The 24,004-nt window shown below is 48.3% G+C and overlaps 1 protein-coding gene across 1 annotated transcript; it reads right to left on the bottom strand.

Moving 5' to 3' along the window:
• Window positions 1-225: 225 nt before the first annotated feature.
• LOC109757709 (actin-3) lies at window positions 226-2,730 on the bottom strand. The gene is made up of 5 exons (XM_020316536.4): window positions 2,547-2,730; window positions 1,891-1,964; window positions 1,414-1,807; window positions 717-1,330; window positions 226-593 (listed from the first exon to the last, which is right to left on the bottom strand). The coding sequence occupies exons 2-5, from the start codon at window positions 1,948-1,950 to the stop codon at window positions 528-530; spliced, it is 1,134 nt and encodes a 377-aa protein (XP_020172125.1). The 5' UTR covers window positions 1,951-1,964; window positions 2,547-2,730; the 3' UTR covers window positions 226-527.
• Between the last annotated feature and the right edge of the window lie 21,274 nt (window positions 2,731-24,004).

Below are 24,004 nucleotides of genomic sequence, written 5' to 3' on the forward strand. Positions count from 1 at the left end.
TAATGGCCCCCTCCTTCCTGCTAAGAAAGCAGGCCAGGCCACCGCATGTTCTCCAGGTACATGATCATGTTCCTGCCTTGATCGTGCATTCAGTGAACTTGAGCACCAACGTGCCATGTTTGCGCAAGTACTGGGAAGGTAAAAAAATACTGGGGACCGACATTAGAAGCAGGAATCATGAATCAAATTGGCAGCCCAAAAGATTAAACATCGCAGAAGTGAATGTACACAAGGAAATGATTATGGGACTCGCACGGAAAAATCTTACAAAGACTCTGGTAGATAGTTTGACACTCCCCCCACGCTAGCACCAAACTTTTTGGCATGAAAAAAAAAAACCAGAACATGCGGCATATGATTCAGCACCGGTCAAATATAGCAGCCCACTGAACATATTTTGACCCAACAAATTAATCCGGTAATACAGTCAACAGAATCCCAGCAATCTCAAACATAGTAGCTTACATGGCAAGGACTTGAGAAAAGAACAGCCAGAATAGATTCAGAAGACCCAGACAACTCGCAACTTAGAAGCACTTCCGGTGGACAATCGCTGGACCTGACTCATCATACTCACCCTTCGAGATCCACATCTGTAGCATAAAAATCAGAACACATGGTTAGTACAACAAATAGGGAGTATATTTACTGTAACTACTGCAATGATATTAGGATGTATGATCGCTATTTAAGCGAAAGAAAGGCGCAAGATTCACCTGTTGGAAGGTACTAAGGGAGGCAAGAATCGACCCTCCAATCCAGACACTGTACTTCCTCTCAGGCGGTGCCACCACCTTGATCTTCATGCTGCTTGGGGCAAGGGCAGTGATCTCCTTGCTCATACGGTCAGCAATACCCGGGAACATAGTTGAGCCACCACTGAGCACAATGTTACCATACAGATCCTTCCTGATATCCACATCACACTTCATGATAGAGTTGTAGGTGGTCTCATGGATTCCAGCAGCTTCCATACCAATGAAAGATGGCTGGAAAAGGACCTCAGGGCAACGGAACCTCTCTGCCCCAATGGTGATCACCTGCCCATCAGGCAGCTCATAGCTCTTCTCAACAGAGGAGCTGCTCTTGGCATTTTCCAGCTCTTGTTCATAGTCAAGAGCCACATATGCGAGCTTCTCCTTGATGTCCCTTACAATTTCCCGTTCGGCGGTGGTGGTGAAGGAGTAACCTCTCTCCGTAAGAATCTTCATCAAACAGTCAGTTAGGTCGCGCCCAGCGAGGTCAAGACGAAGGATGGCATGTGGAAGGGCATATCCTTCATAGATTGGCACAGTATGGCTGACACCATCACCAGAATCCAACACGATACCTGGAAAAACAACATTTATTTCCCAGCTCAGATTGAAGATGAAGCTTACATTTTAGAATGTGTGTGCTCGCAACGACAATTACCTGTTGTGCGTCCACTAGCATATAGGGAAAGCACAGCCTGGATGGCCACATACATGGCTGGAACATTGAAGGTCTCAAACATGATTTGTGTCATCTTCTCCCTGTTAGCCTTGGGGTTCAGGGGTGCCTCAGTCAGAAGTACTGGGTGCTCCTCAGGTGCAACACGGAGCTCGTTGTAGAAAGTGTGATGCCAGATCTTCTCCATGTCGTCCCAGTTGCTGACGATACCATGCTCGATCGGGTACTTCAAGGTGAGGATACCCCTCTTGGATTGGGCCTCGTCACCAACATATGCATCTTTCTGCCCCATCCCCACCATCACACCAGTGTGGCGGGGGCGCCCAACGATACTTGGGAAGACGGCCCTGGGTGCATCATCCCCTGCAAAACCAGCCTGTGGAGAAAACAGACGGCAGTCAGCACGATGAAGGCTGGACTGAGGATTTACACCAATTGACCGAAAGGAGCGCTACAAACCTTGACCATGCCAGTTCCATTGTCGCAGACAAGGGGCTGGATGTCCTCACCGTCAGCCATTTGATTGAGTGACTCTGTTGCACAAATTTTGACAAGAAGGCTATTATTACCAGATACCAACGAAAAAAAGTCACACAAACAGAAGAAAATTCACCATGAGAAATCTCAATGTTACTACTACGTTGCAGCAAGAATGTTAGCACGCACCTACAACATCATCTAAGTTCTACATGCCGTAACTCTGCCTTTTCTTTTCTCCCATTTTATAGTACTCCAATACTTGTGTGTAATATACAGCATATATGACTTGCAAAATATGTAAGCAAATCAATAGATGGTCCAATCATCTACACTCTGATCAAGAACCACACAAGAACATCCACATGCAGTTTCTTGGCCGTTATAACTCTACTAGGACACAATCTAAGAGCACATCGCAGCCCATCAGTTCCAGGTCCTAACTGTTACACTCCGGGGCCAGGTGGGAAAAGGCAAAGCAAGAACCGTACAAATTAGTCCTTTCTCGGGTAATTCATCAGATCTAGCACGCCCCAGCCCCGACCGCGCAGAAATCGCATGCTTCCAGGCCAAAAATAGCAGGGATAATCCGGAAAAGAAGAAAGGAAACTGGTGCGAGGATAGCCGGGCGTACTTACCCGGGGATCTAGGGGAACCTGCCCGCCTGAGGGCCTCCCACCGAGATGAGCGGCAGCTGCCGAGAGCGGAGGAAGAGGATGAGGGGGTTGGTGGCGGCGGTGGTGGCGAACCAGGCAGAGGCAGGAGAACCAAGTGCTGGGCTTGGCCTCGTGCCCTCTTTTATACGCACACATATTTTTTCCCAGCCCTCTCTTGTTTGCCCTGAGGCAAATAAATAAAGTATTTAATTTCATCCGCCAGTTTTCATGGAAAAATGGTAAGAGATAAATAGGTTGGCTTGCAATAATCTATACTATAATGTACCGATATAAAAAACTACATTTTTTCTTTAAATAGTATGAATTGGTCACGTGGTATAAAAAGAGCGAATTTGCGCCAACATCTCATCTTTTCTCTCGGAACAGGCTTTCGTCCGGCTTTATATATAAAGCATCAACCGAGCAAAGTACACGGGCGAATGACACAAGGTGGAGAGGTAGTTCTCTTACAAAATCGATCCTAAAATAATCGCACACGTACACCGCAAGCAACTACGCTACTGGAAGATAACATAAGAGGAACTGAGTACAACGCCAATGCCATGCCCTAGTACACCTAAACTCTACAACAACGCCCTTATGAGGGAAACCGACGCAAGGCGTCGCCGCTCCCGAGTCCACAATGGACAAAAGGTTTTCACCCGAAACCCGGACACGAAGGGAAGCACCACGACGATGTCTTCAAGAAGAGAGCAGCACCTGCGAGCGGCACCGTCGTCGATGCCAGAGCGCAGAGCTTTCGCGCAGTAGCTCCCGCGTGCCACCACGAGGTCTTCAGGAGGAACACAACGAGATCAGAATCCCATATCCGGATCAAGGCATCTCCACTGCCAGAGATAGAGGGCGTGCCCGAGCCACCCTCCGTTATGCCCCTCGCTGCCCACACAACCAAGAGGCACCACCACCACCACCACCACTATGGTGCTCCGCAGAGAGCCAACCATGTGGACCGCCTTCCAAGGCCGCCGCCCCCGCATCCAAGCCACGAAACATAGCCAACCACCTGCTTCACAGTGCACGGACCGTGAGTGAAGAAGCCCGGCATCAGCCCCTGAGCCAGGGTCAGCGCCACCACCGTAGGGGCACCGACACCCGAAGTCCCCTCCAATCCCGGTGGACTAGGGGGCATGACCCAAAGACTGCCGACGGCTATCGTTGAGCCCACAGCTCAAACGACGCCAAGCCCACGACCATCAAACATTGATCTGACTACCGCCTTAGCTCTGTCACGACCACCACCGCCACATACCTACACCGACGCCATAACGTGAGGACGTCCTCCAATCGAACCGCAAGCTCCCACCTTAGTCGAGTCGGATGCGACCTAGAGTCGAGCACCGATTCCAGGGCGACCAAGCGTCGGACCTTGTGCAAGGACCAACGAACCCCAGGCAGGAGGACCACGTCAAACTACGACACCGGTGGCTAGTCCGTGTTGCCAGCCCACTGCCAGCAACACACCCGGGAGAGGCGGGCGCCGCCCATCAGATCAAAACCCAGATTAAGATGGAGGCAACCTCTTGGCAGCCAGCAACTCCGGTCGCTGGGCAGTCGCACCACATCCATGCCAGCCCTGTCTCCCATCGGCTCCACACGCACCCCCTGCCACCGTCGGCCGATGCCCAGGTCTCCACCCACTATCCACTCCTCCGCCTCCCCACGCCCACTAGAAGTCCGTCGGTCACCACCACCGCCAGCTGCCACCACCCGATGACCCAAGGCCGCCCGCGCCGCTCCCAGCCTTCGCCGCAGGGCCCACCTCGCGTCAGATTCCCCGCCGTCACAGCCAGCCCTGCGCGAACCACCCTCAACCGCGCTGCTCGAAGCGCAGCCACCGCGCTAGCACCGCCCCGAACGTCGGCTCGCCGCCGCGTCGCGCCCCTGTCGGAGAGAGCAGCCACGCCGCTCCACTACTCGCGGAGAACGAGAGAGCCTCCCCGCTGCCGGTTCCAGTCGAGCTTTGCTCGATAGAGCCCCCTGGCGGCGACGGGGGAGGAGGAAGGTGGCTGGCGGCAGAGATCGAGGTGCCCTCCCGGCCGCCTCGTGGGCGGCGGCGCGGGAGGGCATAAGGTCGCCAGATCCAACCAACCTCAGGCTGCCTCCACTTTGGTTTCTCAACCACCACCTTGTTTCATCTCATCCTTTCAACAGTGTCTATCCAATGATGATCTATGTTGCCCCGGTGTGTAGCGCTAAACATGACTAGCACCCTCGTTAATTAACGTCAGCATCAACGAATTAATTGTATACTAACTAATATTAACATGCAATTAAAGATATTCTCAAATATTAGTATGCGATGCAATTAATAATTTTTCAAATATCCTCTTAGAAAAGATTGCCTATTAACATGCATTGCATGTACATGATTAGTAGTGCTCCCTTCGATCCAAAAAGTGTCGTTGTTTTGAACTAAGGTTGGTCTGCAACACTTTTCTGCATTGGTAGGAGTAACATTTAATACCTGAATTTTTGTTGGCGTGTATTGGAGCAAAAGTTGAAACAATGTATCCTCAAAAAGGAAATTTAAAACATAGACTTCTTTTTTTTGGGATAAATTAAATATAGAATTGTAAAGAGTCGTGTCTCAAAACAAACTATGTCCGAAGAACTAGAAATTTGGTTTGTTTAAAAAGCAAGATAACCCGCGAAAAATATCCTTAGAAATCAGAAGAACAAAAATAACACGTGAAAAATGTTGTGTCGTGCACCAAGCATTTTCAAGAGAGCCAAAAATAGTATAAATGTATTTATTAGACTTACAGATGAAGCATAGCAAATTTAGATAGGACATAGTATCAAAGAAATCCTTTGAAATATATTTCTTGATGCTAACAATGTTGTTAAACATTTTATTTTTAAGGGAAATTATAAAACATTTTTTTGTGGGATATAACCCTACTTAATTTATGTGCCTTTCATTTGTTTCAAATGGGGTTGTGGGCTTGTAGCAGTCACGGCACTTGCATCTATGAGCTTATTTTCTATTTATTTACATTACAAAAAGTTTAAAAAGAGGATTTGAATTTTTTTATCATGGTTTAATAAAATCCATAGTTTCATTCTTATTGATATCTACAGCGCATATGAAGAGATTATTTGATATGCCCTTCACAACCGGTTTAGTAGATGGACATTTTAAAGAAATAAATAACTTGACAAATTATTATAACCAAATAATTAAAAGGGGACCCAATGCCATCTCATGTCCAGTTATGAATCTCCTGCTTGGCAAATGATTCGCTCAACTCCAGTTGTCACGGATCATTAACTACAAGCACGTAGTGAAAGTCTCATTTGAAATGCTCTCATCAATTTGCAAATTCCAACTAATACAGGGGTAATTGATAATTATATAGCGACTTTTTTAAGGGAAATCCCATTTAGTTGTGAATTATTTCCTTCCGCAGAAATAAAAAGTGGTCCAGAAAAAATACAGCAAGATAAATAAGAGAACCTGTTTCTAATATTCTGGGGCTGGAATGAGCTGGCGGCGGACAGAGAACCTGGACTGCATCATGTCTGACGTGGAGGCCCCAGAGCCGTCAGATTATATCATACGCGGGCCCCAATAAGCGGTGCGTTGCACGGCGATCTGATCCAACAACACGTTGTCCGTTCATTCGCTGGTTCCCGCTTGGGCCTGGGCCAACTGGAATGAAGGCCCAGCTCACCTAACAGTAATATTCCTCGAAGCTATACCTGGCCATGGGAAACCCGGCCCGGTCGGCCCGTAACGACCCGGCCCAAAATTTCCGGGCCGGGCCGGGCTGGGCTTGTCCCTTGGGCCGGGCCTGGGCCTCGAAATGCAGCCCGAACAACAAGTCGGGCCGAGCCTGGGCTTCAATATTGGCCCGAAATTAGGCCCGGCCTGGCCCGAGCATCTCTGCAGGGACTAGCGAGGGAGGAGGTAAGGCCGATGCCCAATGGGAAACAGCAGCCCAAGAGCGGCCCACTCGTCGTTGGCTACCCTAACTCCCACCTCCCACGCCCCCATCTCGATCCCCTCCTGGCCTCCTCCCACTCCCAGCCTCTCCTCCTCACTCGAGCGACATGGCGGCGCCGACGTAGAACCCTAGCCTAGCTTGCCCTGTCGTTCGTCGCCCTTCGTCCTCGCCCGCGGCGGACCGCAGCCGCGCAGCTCCGTCCCCGCCCGCGGCGGCCCCGCTCCGTCCCCGACCGCAGCCGCGCCGCTCCATCCCCGACCGCGGCCGCGCCGCTCCGTCCCCGACCGCGGCCGCGCCGCTCCGTCCCCAACGAGCTTCCTCGCCGCCGGCTACAGGCCACACCAACGATCTTCCTCGCCGCCGGCTACAGCCTGCAACTCCAAGCCTCCAAGGTTAATTTTTTTGTAGTTGAAAATCTCCAAAGATGTACCGATATGGTGATGTTAGGATGATATGGTGCTGTTAGGATGGATATGGTGCTGTTTTAGGATGTACTGGAGTATGGGGTGATGGTTATATGGTGCTGTTGAAAATTGCAAACATGTAGTTCAGATGGCTATACTATATTTATCTTGTGTCCGCGCTTATATACTAATACTTGTGCTGTTTGCATGTGATGCGGTAGTAATATGTTGTTGTACGTATATGTTGCAGTTTGATCATGATGAATTCAAGAGAATTAGAAGGACCGGAGGGTGATGAACCATAGTACCATCCTGAAGAATTAGAAGGGCAGGACGGACCAATGGAATTGTTTATTGTACCTGCCGACCCTCCTCGAACTCGGCAGAAACGTGCAAGAGCAACTGGAAAACAGGCAGCATGTGATGTTCATGGAGATGGAGGAAGTGTACCAACAACACAACATGCAGAACCTACTGCCAAAGGGGCACAGCCGCAGCCGCAACCTACTACTTCCAAACTGAAGTCAAAGGTATGGCTTGACTTCACCAAGATCTCGAAAGATGGTGATGAGATGACTATAGCTCAATGCAACCATTGCGACTCTAAACTATCGGCTAAATCGACAAATGGCACATCTCATCTCCTTAGACACATTGAAAGTAAGCATAAGGTTGAACAAGCGACAATGAATAATTTTTTTTCTTGAAATCTGAAACAAATGATGATGGAACATCTGCATTAAAAAATGATAGATTTGATGCTCAAGTTGCTAGAAATTCGGTCTCTATTTATCTTGTATCCGGTGCTCATCCATTTACAACAGTTGAAGAAGATGGATTTAGAACAATGATGTCTGCTTGTTGTCCACAATTCAAGTCTATTGGTCGGCACACAATAAAAAGAGAGATAATGGCAATGTTTCTTAGCCAGAAAAAGAAATTGATGGAAATTATTTTAGCTGCCCCTGGTAGAGTTAGTTTCACATCCGACAATTGGAAATCTGAAGTCACCAAGCATAGCTATATTTGCATTACTTGCCATTACATAGATGCTGATTGGAAACTAAACAAAAGGATTGTATGGTTCAAAAAAATTGATCCACCCTATGATGGAGCATCTATTGCCGATGAGGTCCACCTAGCTTTCCGTGAATGGAGGGTTGATAAGAAAGTGATGTGCATCACTCTGGATAATGCAGCCTATAATGATAGGATGGTGGCTTGCTTGCGTACCCACTTGTCAAAAGGTGCTTTACCTTTGTCCGGTAAATTCTTCCAAATTCGTTGTTGTGCACATATACTGAACTTAGTAGTTCAAGCCGGTTTGACATTGATTGATAAGTGTGTTGACAAACTTAGAGATGGTATAATGTACCTAAAGGCTTCAAGCACTAGGCTGCATAAGTTTTATAGTACTGCTACAACTATATTCAACCTTGAAGAAACAAAAAGGTTGAAACCTGATATGCCCATCCGTTGGAATTCAACCTACACTATGCTTGGTTGTTGTTTGTACTTTAGAGACGTGCTGCATTGGTATTCTGAGAGGGACAGCATATTCAAGGTGAACTTTTGGCTATCCGAAGAAGAATGGGCCAAGGTATCTCATATGTATCAGTTCTTGGAGGTTTTCTTCGATGTAACTACAACTTTCTCAGGAACAAAGTATCCAACAGCCAACTTGTACTTCATGAATGTCTATCTTGTTCATTCTGCTATTATACATACCAGTGCTGGAGTAAATAGTTACATGGCTCCAATGTTGGTAGTTATGAGGGAGAAATTCATGAAATATTGGTCTGACTATAGCGTATTTCTGTCTTGTGCTGCTGTTCTTGATCCCCGCATTAAGTTCAAGTTTTTAGGATATGCCTACTCCAAGCTATATGATGGTGATGATGCCCTTCAGCGCATTAATCTTGTTAAAACTACAATGACTTCTTTATTTAATGAGTATGGTAGTGGTGTACATGTCAATGAAAACTTAGCAACAAGTGCATCATCAAGCACGTGTGGACTTGGTGCCTTTTCTGACTATGATCAGTATGTGGAAAGCACGAGCTCACATGAAGAGAGATCTGAATTGGAATTGTATTTGGCTGAACCTGCGAAGAGGTTGAATGAAAATGTCAATATCTTGGATTTCTGGAGTAAGTCTGCAGCTAGGTATCCGCAACTAGCAAGAATGGCACGTGATATCCTTGCAGTTCCTGTGTCAAGTGTTGCTTCAGAATCCGCTTTCAGCTTGAGTAAGAAGGTTATAACCCCGAACCGAAACTCACTTAAACCAAAGACGGTTGAGGCCCTAATGTGTTTGCAAGATTGGTATCGTTGCAAACTGCAGAAAAAAGAAGGTATCTGTTGTAATCTTGTTTGTTTCACATTCTTATTTGTATGTTTTACTTCCAAATGATAATTAACCCAATCTGTTGTTGTAGATAATAAGAGAAAGGCAGAAGAAGTGATTGCGCAAGATAATGATGAAGATTCATCTTCGGATGAAGAATGTAACATCTCTATTCTTTATTCATGTCATTGTCAATTTTCAAGTATATTATACTACCGCTAACTTTCTGTTCATTCCATCTTGTAGAGTTGTTGCTACACTCCTAGAGCAATGAGAAGAGAAGATTCGGAGAAGGCATGCCATCCATCTACTAGTTCTTATTTTGGTTCTGGAATGTAATGATATTCATGCACTTGTGTTTGTTGAAACTGGAACATTTAGAACTTTAGATGCTATTGTCGAAACTGGAATGTTTACATGCTGATTGTCGAATCTGAAACGTTTAGTTGCTGTCAAAACTATGATGTTCTATAATCAAAACTATGATGTTCTGCTATCAAAACTAGTGCCTTTTGCTGCTGTTTTGCTGTCAAAACTAGTGATTCTTTCCTGCTGTTTTGCTGTCAAAACTAGTTATGTATTTCTGCTGTTTTCCTGATGTTCAGCTGCAGTTTGGGTACTGCCGTTTACTATCAAAGTTTAGTGTTTAATGTTGTTCTGTCGGGCCGTCGGGCCGGGCTTCGGGCTTTCGGGCTTTGCCTCGGGCCGGGCCTGGGCCTGGGAAACATAGAAATGTGTCGGGCCGGGCTGGGCTCGGGCCTGTCCCATAGACGTCGGGCTTTTTTTGGTCCGGCCCGAAGCCCGGCCCGGCCCGAGATATGGCCAGGTATACTCGAAGCAGGCTCGCCTCCCGCTTTATAGATAAGCATGGACCAAAGTACACGGAATGATATACAGTGAAGAGCTAGCCCTCTTACAAAGTACTCCTTCTGTTCCATAATATAAGAGTGTTTTTGACACTACACTAGTGTAAAAAATGCTTTTATATTATGAGACGGAGGGAGTAGATCCTAAGATCTTGATACGACGCAGACCTACGCTACTAAAGAAGAACAAGGGGAGATCAGAGTGCAACGTCACACCACGCCCTAGCACACCTAGACTTCACGACAGCGCCCTCAGAAGGGAGAACGGCGCAGAGCGTCGCCACTGCCGAGTCCGAAGTGAACAAGGGTCTTCTCCCGGAGTCCGGACACGTAAAGGAGAACCAGGACAACGTCTTCAAGAAGATAGCGGCGCCCGCGGGCGTTGCCGTCATCGGCGCCAAAGCGCGGAGCTTTCGCTCGGTAGCTCACGTGTCTCACAATAGACCTAGGACAAACGCGACGAGCTCCGACTCCCAGATACGGTTCCGGGCACCGCCGAGAAGGGCGTGCCCGAGCCACCTGCAGCTAGACCTCTCGCCGCCCATACGACTAAGAAGAGAAGCCACCGCCGCCGCCATGAGACCCGCCGGAGAGCCAATCATGGGGACCGCCTCCCGGGGCCGCCGCCTCGGCATCCCTGTCCCAAGACTCTGCCACCAATCCACCATCCGACACACCAACCCCGGGAGGTAGGGTAGAGGGTCATCCTGCCACACATAGCCCGGCATCAGTCTCCAGATCTAGGTCTAGACCTCCATAGTAGGAGGCGCCGATGCCTGCATCCCCAACCAGTCCCGGTGGACCTAGGGACACGATCCTAGGACTGCCGACGGCCGCCGCGAAGCAGATCTTGCACGTCGCCAAATCTGAGATCACCGGTGCCGCACGGCAAGACGAGACGCGGTGTCAGGACCACCACCACATCCCACCGCACCGGCGAGGACAACGCTCACCGGCACATCCCGGGCCGGCCCAAAGCCCCACCTACTCGGAGAACACCCCGATCTGCCCCGGGCCCAAAACCGGCCCGCCCGAGCACACACCCTAGGTCAGCGGAGCCGCCGTCATGCACGCAGCTGACCAGACCCGCACGCCACCGACTCCAACTCAGGAGAAGGAAGACCACCACGCCGCCGCCCCGCGCCACCAGTCAGACCACGGCCGCCGCGCCGCCGAAGCCCGCACCAACCCGCCCCCGTTCATCGTAGCCGCAAGACCACGCATTGCGCACGAGCCGCCGTTGCCGCCAGCCAGCAGGACGACGGCCTCCAGCCCACGCCGCCCGGCGGCCAGATCTGGCCGTCGCAGCCCGGGCATGCCCCGCCGTCGTCGATGTATGCCACGCAGCTCGTGCCAGCGCGCCGCCGCCATCACCACGCGTAGCCGCCACGCCCGCCCGATGCCGGGCCGCCACGCCCACCGCCGCATGACGCGTCGGCCCAAGGGAGCCCACCGCGCCGCTCCCGCCGGACCAAAGGACGACAGCGCCTCGCCGCCACCGGCACCGGTCGGGCTTTGCCTGGTCATGCCCTCTGGCGGCAGCGAGGCACGGGGAGGGGAGGAGGGGCTGCTCGCTGGGGATCTAGGTCGCCCTCCCCGTCGCTGCGCGGGGGCCTCCTAACAGTAATATTCCATCGGTTTCTTTCCTTCTTTCTTTTCTTTGGATAAAGAAATAGTCTGTACCTTAATCTCTCTCTGTAGGAGTAGAAAATATCAACTGGGAAAAGAGGACAGCTTGTTCCCTTTGTAAGATTGCACGATGTATTGCTCCTTGTGCATAGGCACGTATATATGATGTACAAAGGTGGGCCACGGACCTCAACTATACAAGAAACTAGGAGGCGGGCCCAATACATAATATGCACATAACACATATACTCAACACCCCCCCTGCGCAGTCGAGGCGACACCGTGGCTGACGCATAGACTACACCGGAACTCCTCAAATGACGCCATAGGCAAACCCTTGGTCATGATATCTGCAAATTGTTGGGAAGTAGGGACGTGTAAAACACGAATATGGCCAAGAGCCACCTGTTCCCGAACAAAATGAATTCCAACTCAATATGCTTGGTCCGTCGATGATGCACCGGGTTAGCGGAGAGGCAGACCGCCGAGACATTGTTGCAGTAGACCACCGTGGCACGGTCAACCGGGCAAGAGAGCTCCTGAAGCAGCTGGCGAAGCCACGAACACTCGGTGATGGTGTTGGGCATCGCACGATACTCAGCCTCAGCACTGGAACGAGAGACCGTAGGCTGCCGCTTGGATGACCACGAGATAAGCGAGGGTCCAAGGTAGACACAATAGCCCGAAGTGGAGCGACTAGAGTCAGGGCAGCCCGCCCAGTCTGCATCGGAGTAGGCGGTGAGGGCGGTGTCGGCGGAGGCGTGAAGCGTGACGCCAAGATCCATAGTGCCACAGATATAGCGGAGAATCCGCTTGACGGCTGTTGGGGAACGTAGCAATAATTCAAAATTTTCCTACGTGTCACCAAGACCAATCTAGGAGATTCTAGCAACGAGAGAGAGGGAGTGCATCTTCATACCCTTGAAGATCGCTAAGCGGAAGCGTTACAAGAACGCGGTTGATGGAGTCGTACTCGCGGCGATTCAAATCGCGGAAGATCCGATATAGCGCCGAACGGACGGCGCCTCCGCGTTCAACACACGTACAGCCCGGGGACGTCTCCTCCTTCTTGATCCAGCAAGGGGAGAGGAGAAGTTGAGGGAAACTCCAGCAGCACGACGGCATGGTGGCAATGGAGCTCGTGGTTCTCCGGCAGAGCTTCGCTAAGCACTACGGAGGAGAAGGAGGAGGTATATGAGGAGGGAGGGTTGCGCCAGGGAAGAGGTGTAACTGCCCTCCCACCCCTCCACTATATATAGGGGCAAGGGGAGAGGGGAGGCGCCCTAGGGTTTCCCCTAGGGGGCGGCGGCCAAGCAGATTGGATCTCCCTAGGGAAAATCCTAGGGAGACTTGCCCCCCAAGCCAAGCAGGTGGAGGCTTGCCTCCCAAGCCAGGTGGAGGCGCCCCACCTCCCCAAGTAACGTGGGAAAGGGTGTGGGGTGTGGGGGCGCACCACCCCTTAGTGGGCTGGTTTGCCCCTTCCCCTTTGGCCCATGAGGTCCTCCAACACTTGCCGGGGCTCCCAAAACACCTTTCGGTCATGCTGGCCATAGCCTGGTACCCCCGGAACACTTCCGGACTCCAATACCCTCCGTCCAATATATCGATCTTCACCGCCGGACCATTCCGGAACTCCTCGTGATGTCCGGGATCTCATCCGGGACTCCGAACAACCTTCGGTAACCACATACTATTTCCCATAACAACTCTAGCGTCACCGAACCTTAAGTGTGTAGACCCTATGGGTTCGGGAACCATGCAGACATGACCGAGACACCTCTCCGGCCAATAACCAATAGCGGGATCTGGATACCCATATTGGCTCCCACATGTTCCACGATGATCTCATCGGATGAACCACGATGTCGGGGATTCAAACGATCCCGTATACAATTCCCTTTGTCTATCGGTATGTTACTTGCCCGAGATTCGATCGTCGGTATCCCAATACCTCGTTCAATCTTGTTACCGGCAAGTCACTTTACTCGTTCTGTAACGCATGATCCCGTGGCTAACTCATTAGTCACATTGAGCTCATTATGATGATGCATTACCGAGTGGGCCCAAAGATACCTCTCCGTCATACGGAGTGACAAATCCCAGTATCGATTCGTGCCAACCCAACAGACACTTTCGGAGATACCTGTAGTGCACCTTTATAGCCACCCAGTTATGTTGTGACGTTTGATGCACCCAAAGCATTCCTACGGTATCTGGGAGTTGCACAATCTCATGGTCTAAGGAAATGATACTTGACATTAGAAAAGCTCTAGCAAACGAACTACACGATCTTGTGCTATGCTTAGGATTGGGTCTTGTCCATCACATCATTCTCCTAATGATGTGATCCCGTTATCAATGACATCCAATGTCCATGGTCAGGAAACCATAACCATCTATTGATCAACGAGCTAGTCAACTAGAGGCTTAGTAGGGACATGTTGTGGTCTATGTATTCACACATGTATTATGGTTTCCAGTTAATACAATTATAGCATGAACAATAGACAATCATCATGAACAAGGAAATACAATAATAACCATTTTATTATTGCCTCTAGGGCATATTTCCAACAGTCTCCCACTTGCACTAGAGTCAATAATCTAGTTCACATCACCATGTGATTAACACTCAAAGTTCACATCGCCATGTGACTAATACCCAAGAGTTTACTAGAGTCAATAATCTAGTTCACATCACCATGTGATTAACACTCAATGAGTTCTAGGGTTTGATCATGTTATGCTTACGAGAGAGGTTTTAGTCAACGAGTCTGCAACATTCAGATCCGTGTGTGCTTTACAAATCTCTATGTCATCTTGTAGATGCAGCTACCACGCGCTACTTGGAGCTGTTCCAAATAACTGCTCTACTATACGAATCCGGTTTACTACTCAGAGTCATCCGGATTAGTGTCAAAGTTTGCATCGTCGTAACCCTTTACGACGAACTCTTTTACCACCTCCATAATCGAGAAAATTCCTTAGTCCACTAGTTACTAAGGATAAGTTCGACCGCTGTCATGTGATCCATTCCTGGATCACTATTGTACCCCTTGACTAACTCATGGCAAGGCACACTTCAGGTGCGGTACACAGCATAGCATATTGTAGAGCCTACGTCTAAAGCATAGGGGACGACCTTCGTCCTTTCTCTCTCTTCTGCCATGGTCAGGTCTTGAGTCTTACTCAATACTCACACCTTGTAACACAGCCAAGAACTCCTTATTTGCTGATCTATTTTGAACTCCTTCAAAATCTTGTCACGGTATGTATTCATTTGAAAGTACTATTGAGCGTTTTGATCTATCCTTATAGATCTTGATGCTCAATGTTCAAGTAGCTTAATCCAGGTTTTCCATTGAAAAACACTTTTCAAATAACCCTGTATGCTTTCCAGAAATTCTACATCATTTCTGATCAACAATATGTTAACAACATATACTCATCAAAAATTCTATAGTGCTCCCACTCACTTCTTTGGAAATATAAGTTTCTCATAAACTTTGTATAAACCCAAAATCTTTGATCATCTCATCAAAGCGTACATTCCAACTCCGAGATGCTTACTCCAGTCCTTAGAAGGATTGCTGGAGCTTTGCATACTTGTTAGCATCTTTCAGGATTGACAAAACCATCTAGTTGTATCAGATACAACCTTTCCTCAAGAAAATCGTCGAGGAAACAATGTTTTGACATCCTATCTGCAAGATTTCATAAATAATGCTGTAACTGCTAATATAGTTCCAACAGACTCTTAGCATCGCTACGAGTGAGAAAATCTCATCGTAGTCAACTACTTGAACTTGTCGGAAAACATCTTAATGACAAGTCGAGCTTTCTTAATGGTGATACTTACCATCATTGTCTGTCTTCCCTTTTAAAATCCATCTGCACCCAACAGCCTTACGACCATCAAGTAGTTCTTCCAAAGTCTATACTTTGTTTTCATACATGGATCCTCTTGGTTTTATGGCCTCAAGCCATTCGTCGGAATCCGGGCCCACCATCGCTTCTCCATAGCTCGTAGGTTCATTGTTGTCTAGCAACATGACTTCCAAGACAGGATTACGTACCACTCTGAAGTAGTACGCATCCTTGTCGTCCTACGAGGTTTGGTAGTGACTTGATCTGAAGTTTCATGATCACTATCATAAGCTTCCACTTCAATTGGTGTAGGTGCCACAGGAACAACTTCCTGTGCCCTGCTACACACTAGTTGAAGTCATGGTTCAATAACCTCATCAAGTCTCCACCATCCTCCCACTCAATTCTTTCAAGAGAAACTTTTCCTCGAGAAAGGACCCGTTTCTAGAAACAATCACTTTTGCTTCCAGATCTGAAAAAGGAGGTATACCCAACTGTTTTGGGTATTCTATGAAGATGCATTTATCCGCTTTGGGTTCGAGCTTATCAGCCTGAAACTTTTTCACATAAGCATCGCAGACACAAACTTTTAAGAAATGACAGTTTAGGTTTCTCTAAACCATAGTTCATATGGTCTCGTCTCAACGGAATTGCGTGGTGCCCTATTTAAAGTGAATGCGGTTGTCTCTAATGCCTAACCCATAAACGATAGTGTAATTCGATAAGAGACATCATGGTATGCACTATATCCAATAGGGTGTAGTTATGATGTTCGGACACACCATCACACTATAGTGTTCCAGGCGGTATTAGTCGTGAAACAATTTCCACAATTTCTTAATTGTGTGCCAAACTCGTAACTCAGATATTCATCTCTATGATCTTATCATAGACATTTTTATCCTCTTGTCACGACGATCTTCAACTTCACTCTGAAATTACTTGAACCTTTCAATAATTCAGACTTGTGTTTCATCAAGTAAATATACTCAGCATCTACTCAAATCATCTGTGAAGTAAGAACATAACGATATCCACTGCATGCCTCAGCACTCATTGGACTGCGCACATCAAAATGTATTACTTCCAACAAGTTGCTTTCTTGTTCCATCTTACTGAAAACGAGGCCTTTCAGTCATCTTGCCCATGTGGTATGATTTGCATGTCTCAAGTGATTCAAAATCAAGTGAGTCCAAACGATCCATCTGTATGGACTTTCTTCATGCATCTATACTAATAGACATGGTTCGCATGTCTCAATCTTTTCAAAAACGAGTGAGTCCAAATATCCATCAACATGGAGCTTCTTCATGTGTTTTATACCAATATGACTCAAGTGGCAGTGCCACAAGTATGTGGTACTATCTTATATCTTTTGTCATGAACATGTGTATCACTACGATCGAGATTTAACAAACCATTCATTCTAAGTGCAAGACCATTGAAGGTATTATTCAAATAGATAGAGTAACCATTATTCTCTTTAAATGAATAACCGTATTGCGATAAACATAATCCAATCATGTCTATGCTCAACGCAAACACCAAATAACAATTATTTAGGTTTAACACCAATCTCGATGGTAGAGGGAGCATGCGATGCTTGATCACATCAACCTTGGAAACACTTCCAACACATATCGTCATCTCACCTTTAGCTAGTCTCCGTTTATTCCGTAGCCTTTTATTTCGAGTTACCAACACTTAGCAACCGAACCGGTATCTAATACCCTGGTGCTACTAGGAGTACTAGTAAAGTACACATTAATATAATGTATATCCAATATACTTCTGTCGACCTTGCCTGCCTTCTCATCTACCAAGTATCTAGGGTAGTTCTGCTTCAGTGACCGTTCCCCTCATTACAGAAGCACTTAGTCTCGGGTTTGGGTTCAACCTTGGGTTTCTTCACTAGAGCAGCAACTGATTTGCCGTTTCATGAAGTATCCCTTCTTTCCCTTGCCCTTCTTGAAACTAGTGGTTTTACTAACCATCAACAATTGAGGCTCCTACTTGATATCTACTTTCGCGGTGTCAAACATCGTGAATAGCTCAAGGATCATCATATCTATCCCTGATATGTTATAGTTCATCACGAAGCTCCAGTAGCTTGGTGGCAGTGACTTTGGAGAACCATCACTATCTCATCTGGAAGACAACTCCCACTCGATTCAAGCGATTGTAGTACTCAGACAATCCGAGCACATGCTCAACGATTGAGCTTTTCTCCCTTAGTTTGCAGGCTTAAGAAACTTGTCGGAGGTCTCACACCTCTTGACGTGGGCACGAGCCTAAAATCCCAATTTCAGCTCTTGGAACATCTCATATGTTTCGCGACGTTTCAAAATGTCTTCGGTGCCTCAATTCTAAACCGTTTAACATTACGTACTGAACTATCACGTAGTCATCAAACGTGCATGTCAGATGTTCGCAACATCCACAAACGACGATCGAGGTTCAGCACACCGAGCGGTGCATTAAGGACATAAGCCTTCTGTGCAGCAATGAGGACAATCCTCAGTATACGGACCCAGTCCGCATAATTGCTACTGTCAACTTTCAACTAGTAGAACTAAAGCATAAGCTATGACATAATTTGCAAAGACCTTTTGACTATGTTCATGATAATTAAGTTCATCTGATTATTTAATGAACTCCCACTTAGATAAACATCCCTCTAGTCATCTAAGTGATACATGATCCGAATCGACTAGACCGTGTCCGATCATCATGTGAGATGGACTAGTCATCAACGGTGAACATCTCCATGTTGATCGTATCTACTATACGACTCATGTTCGACCTTTCGGTCTCTTGTGCTCCGAGGCCATGTCTGTACATGCTAGGCTCGTCAAGTCAACCTAAGTGTTTCGCATGTGTAAATCTGGCTTACACCCGTTGTATGCGAACGTTAGAATCTATCACACCCGATCATCACGTGGTGCTTCGAAACAACGAACCTTCGCAACGGTGCACAGTTAGGGGGAACACATCTCTTGAAATTTTAGTGAGGGGTTATCTATTTATGCTACCATCGTTCTAAGCAAATAAGATGTAAACATGACAAACATCACATGCAAATCATAAAGTGACATGATATGGCCAATATCAACTTGCGCCTTTTGATCTCCATCTTTGAGGCGCGGCATGATCACCTTCGTCACCGGCATGACACCATGATCTTCATCATCATGATCTCCATCATCGTGTCTTCATAAAGTTGTCTCGCCAACTATTACTTCTACTACTATGGCTAACGATTAGCAATAAAGTAAAGTAATTACATGGCGTTTTTCATTGACACGCAGGTCATACAATAAATTAAGACAACTCCTATGGCTCCTGCTGGTTGTCATACTCATCGACATGCAAGTCGTGATTCCTATTACAAGAACATGATCAATCTCATACATCACATATATAATTAATCACATCCTTTTGGCCATATCACATCACATAGCATACCCTGCAAAAACAAGTTAGACGTCCTCTAATTGTTGTTGCATGTTTTATGTGGCTGCTATGGGTTTCTAGCAAGAACGTTTCTTACCTACGCAAAAGCCACAACGGTGATATGCCAATTGCTATTTACCCTTCATAAGGACCCTCTTCATCGACTCCGATCGGACTAAAGTGGGAGAGACAGACACCCGCTAGCCACCTTATGCATCAAGTGCATGTCAGTCGGTGGAACCTGTCTCACGTAAGAGTACGTGTAAGGTCGGTCCGGGCCGCTTCATCCCACAATGCTGCCGAATCAAGATAAGACTAGTAACGGCAAGCAAATTGAACAAATCATCGCCCACAACTACTTTGTGTTCTACTCGTGCATAGAATCTACGCTTAGACCTAGCTCTGATACCACTGTTGGGGAACGTAGCAATAATTCAAAATTTTCCTACGTGTCACCAAGACCAATCTAGGAGATGCTAGCAACGAGAGAGAGGGAGTGCATCTTCATACCCTTGAAGATCGCTAAGCGGAAGCGTTACAAGAACGCGGTTGATGGAGTCGTACTCGCGGCGATTCAAATCGCGGAAGATCCGATCTAGCACCGAACGGACGGCGCCTCCGCGTTCAACACACGTACAGCCCGGGGATGTCTCCTCCTTCTTGATCCAGCAAGGGGAGAGGAGAAGTTGAGGGAGAACTCCAGCAGCACGATGGCATGGTGGCAATGGAGCTCGTGGTTCTCCGGCAGAGCTTCGCTAAGCACTACGGAGGAGAAGGAGGAGGTGTATGAGGAGGGAGGGCTGCGCCAGGGAAGAGGTGTAACTGCCCTCCCACCCCTCCACTATATATAGGGGCAAGGGGAGAGGGGAGGCGCCCTAGGGTTTCCCCTAGGGGGCGGCGGCCAAGCAGATTGGATCTTCCTAGGGAAAATCCTAGGGAGACTTGCCCCCCAAGCCAAGCAGGTGGAGGTGCCCCACCTCCCCAAGTAACGTGGGAAAGGGTGTGGGGGGCGCACCACCCCTTAGTGGGCTGGTTTGCCCCTTCCCCTTTGGCCCATGAGGCCCTCCAACACTTGCCGGGGCTCCCGAAACACCTTTCGGTCATGCTGGCCATAGCCTGGTAGCCCCGGAACACTTCCGGACTCCAATACCCTTCGTACAATATATCGATCTTCACCACCGGACCATTCTGGAACTCCTCGTGATGTCCGGGATCTCATCTGGGACTCCGAACAACCTTCAGTAACCACATACTATTTCCCATAACAACTCTAGCGTCACCGAACCTTAAGTGTGTAGACCCTACGGGTTCGGGAACCATGCAGACATGACCGAGACACCTCTCCGGCCAATAACCAATAGCGGGATCTGGATACCCATATTGGCTCCCACATGTTCCACGATGATCTCATCGGATGAACCACGATGTCAGGGATTCAATCAATCCTGTATACAATTCCCTTTGTCTATCGGTATGTTACTTGCCCGAGATTCGATCGTCGGTATCCCAATACCTCGTTCAATCTCGTTACCGGCAAGTCACTTTACTCGTTCTGTAACGCATGATCCCGTGGCTAACTCATTAGTCACATTGAGCTCATTATGATGATGCATTACCGAGTGGGCCCAGAGATACCTCTCCGTCATACGGAGTGACAAATCCCAGTCTCGATTCGTGCCAACCCAACAGACACTTTCGGAGATACCTGTAGTGCACCTTTATAGCCACCGAGTTACGTTGTGACGTTTGATACACCCAAAGCATTCCTACGGTATCTGGGAGTTGCACAATCTCATGTTCTAAGGAAATGATACTTGACATTAGAAAAGCTCTAGCAAACGAACTACACGATCTTGTGCTATGCTTAGGATTGGGTCTTGTCCATCACATCATTCTCCTAATGATGTGATCCCGTTATCAATGACATCCAATGTCCATGGTCAGGAAACCATAACCATCTATTGATCAACGAGCTAGTCAACTAGAGGCTTACTAGGGACATGTTGTGGTCTATGTATTCACACATGTATTATGGTTTCCAGTTAATACAATTATAGCATGAACAATAGACAATCATCATGAACAAGGAAATACAATAATAACCATTTTATTATTGCCTCTAGGGCATATTTCCAACAACGGCAACCCAGTGAACGTCTCGAGGAGCATGCATATGAAGACACACCTGCTGCACGGCTGGATCTCCGGTCGAGTCAGAGTGAGGTACTGGAGAGCACCAACGATAGACCGATAGAAAGCAGCATCCGAAGCAGGAGAACCATCCGTGGCAGAAAGCTTGGCCTTCGTATCAACAGGCGTAGCGGTGGGCTTGCAGTTAAGCATGCCGGCGCGCTCCAGGAGCTCGTGAGCGTACTTCCGCTGATGAAGGAAGAAGCCATCCGGACGGCGCACCACCTCGACACCGAGGAAGTAGTGCAAAGGACCCAAGTCCTTGATGGCGAACTCAACGCGAAGATGAGCCATGAGCTCACTGAGGAGACCAGCCGTACATGCCGTCAGGATGATGTCGTCGACATAGAGCAGCAAGTAGGCCATGTCAGAGCCCTGATGATAGACGAAGAGCGAGGCATCCGAGCGGGTAGAGCGGAACCCAAGCTGGTGGACAAACGTCGCGATGCGCTGGTACCAAGCGCGCGGAGCCTGCTTGAGTCCGTACAAGGACCGCGAAAGCAGGCACACGTGGTCGGGAAGCGCCGGGTCAACAAACCCGGTGGGCTGCTGGTAGAAGACCTGCTCCTCGAGGTGACCATGGAGGAAGGCGTTGGAGACGTCCATCTGGTGCACCGGCCAAGCATGGGAGACCGCAAGGTGGAGAACCGTGCGTATCATGCCGGGCTTGACGACCGGAGCGAAGGTGTCGGTGAAGTTGATGCCAGTGCTACCTCTTGAGCACTGCGTTGGTTTTCCCTTGAAGAGGAAAGGGTGATGCAGCAAAGTAGCGTAAGTATTTCCCTTAGTTTTGAGAACCAAGGTATCAATCCAGTAGAAGGCTACGCGCGAGTCCCTCGCACCTACACAAAACAAATAAACCCTCGCAACCAACGTGATAAGGGGTTGTCAATCCCTTCACGGTCACTTACGAGAGTGAGATCTGATAGATATGATAGGATAATATTTTTGGTATTTTTGTGATAAAGATGCAAAGTAAAATAAAAGCAAAGTAAAAAGCAAAGGGAATAACTAAGTGTTGGAAGATTAATATGATGAAGATAGACCCGAGGGCCATAGGTTTCACTAGTGGCTTCTCTCAAGAGCATAAGTATTTTACGGTGGGTGAACGAATTAGTGTTGAGCAATTGACAGAATTGAGCATAGTTATGAGAATATCTAGGTATGATCATGTATATAGGCATCACGTCCGAGACAAGTAGACCGACTCCTGCCTACATCTACTACTATTACTCCACTCATCGACCGCTATCCAGCATGCATCTAGAGTATTAAGTTCATGGAAACAGAGTAACGCCTTAAGCAAGATGACATGATGTAGAGGGATAAATTCATGCAATATGATAAAAACCCCATCTTGTTATCCTCGATGGCAACAATACAATACGTGCCTTGCTGCCCCTATTGTCACTGGGAAAGGACACCGCAAGATTGAACCCAAAGCTAAGCACTTCTCCCATTGCAAGAAGGATCAATCTAGTAGGCCAAACCAAACTGATAATTCGAAGAGACTTGATAAGATAACCAATCATACATAAAAGAATTCAGAGAAGATTCAAATATTGTTCATAGATAATCTTGATCATAAACCCACAATTCATCGGTCTCAACAAACACACCGCAAAAAGAAGATTACATCGAATAGATCTCCACTAGAGAGGGGGGAACATTGTATTGAGATCCAAAAAGAGAGAAGAAGCCATCTAGCTAATAACTATGGACCCGAAGGTCTGAGGTAAACTACTCACACTTCATCGAAGAGGCTATGGTGTTGATGTAGAAGCCCTCCATGATGGATGCCCCCTCGGGCGGAGCTCCGGAACAGGCCCCAAGATGGGATCTCGTGGGTACTGAAGGTTGCGGCGGTGGAATTAGGTTTCTGGCTCCGTATCTGATCGTTTGGGGGTACGTAGGTATATATAGGAGGAAGAAGTACGTCGGTGGAGCAACAAGGGGCCCACGAGGGTGGAGGGCGCGCCCTGGGGGGTGGGGGGTAGGCGCGCCCCCTACCTCGTGGCCTCCTGGAAGCTTCTCTTACGTAGGGTCCAAGTCTCCTGGATCATGTTCGTTCCAAAAATCACGCTCCCGAAGGTTTCATTCCGTTTGGACTCCGTTTGATATTCCTTTTCTGCGAAACTCTGAAATAGGCAAAAAATAGCAATTCTGGGCTGGGCCTCCGGTTAATAGGTTAGTCCCAAAAATAATATAAAAGTGGATAATAAAGCCCAGTATTGTTCAAAACAGTAGATAATATAGCATGGAGCAATCAAAAAATTATAGATACGTTGGAGACGTATCAGCCAGCACGCTGTCGGAAGCCACGGACGACCCAGCGCGCTTTATAGCGATCAAGGGTACCATCAGGATGGAGCTTGTGTTTAAAGACCCACTTCCCGGTAATCACGTTCGCGTGCCGGGGACGGGGAACAAGCCGCCACGTCCGGTTGCGCAACAGGGCGTCAAACTCCTCTTGCATCGCAGCCATCCAGAGCGGCTCGAACGGAGGACGGCAACGGTGACGGCTCAGAGGTGGACGCCGCATGGATATAGTCATCCGAGGCATAGCGCGAGCTCGGGCGAAAAAGGCCCGTACAGGCGCGGGTGACCGGACCGGCCACGGGCGCCGGGGGCACGGAGGGGGCCGGGGGCGCCCGGGGGGGGGGGGGGGCGGGCGCCGGGGGTCCCGCCTCAAAGCCCGCGACGCCAACGTCGGGGG

This window comes from Aegilops tauschii, chromosome 5 (genome assembly GCF_002575655.3).
Source record: "Aegilops tauschii subsp. strangulata cultivar AL8/78 chromosome 5, Aet v6.0, whole genome shotgun sequence".
Taxonomy (NCBI): Eukaryota; Viridiplantae; Streptophyta; class Magnoliopsida; order Poales; family Poaceae; genus Aegilops; species Aegilops tauschii.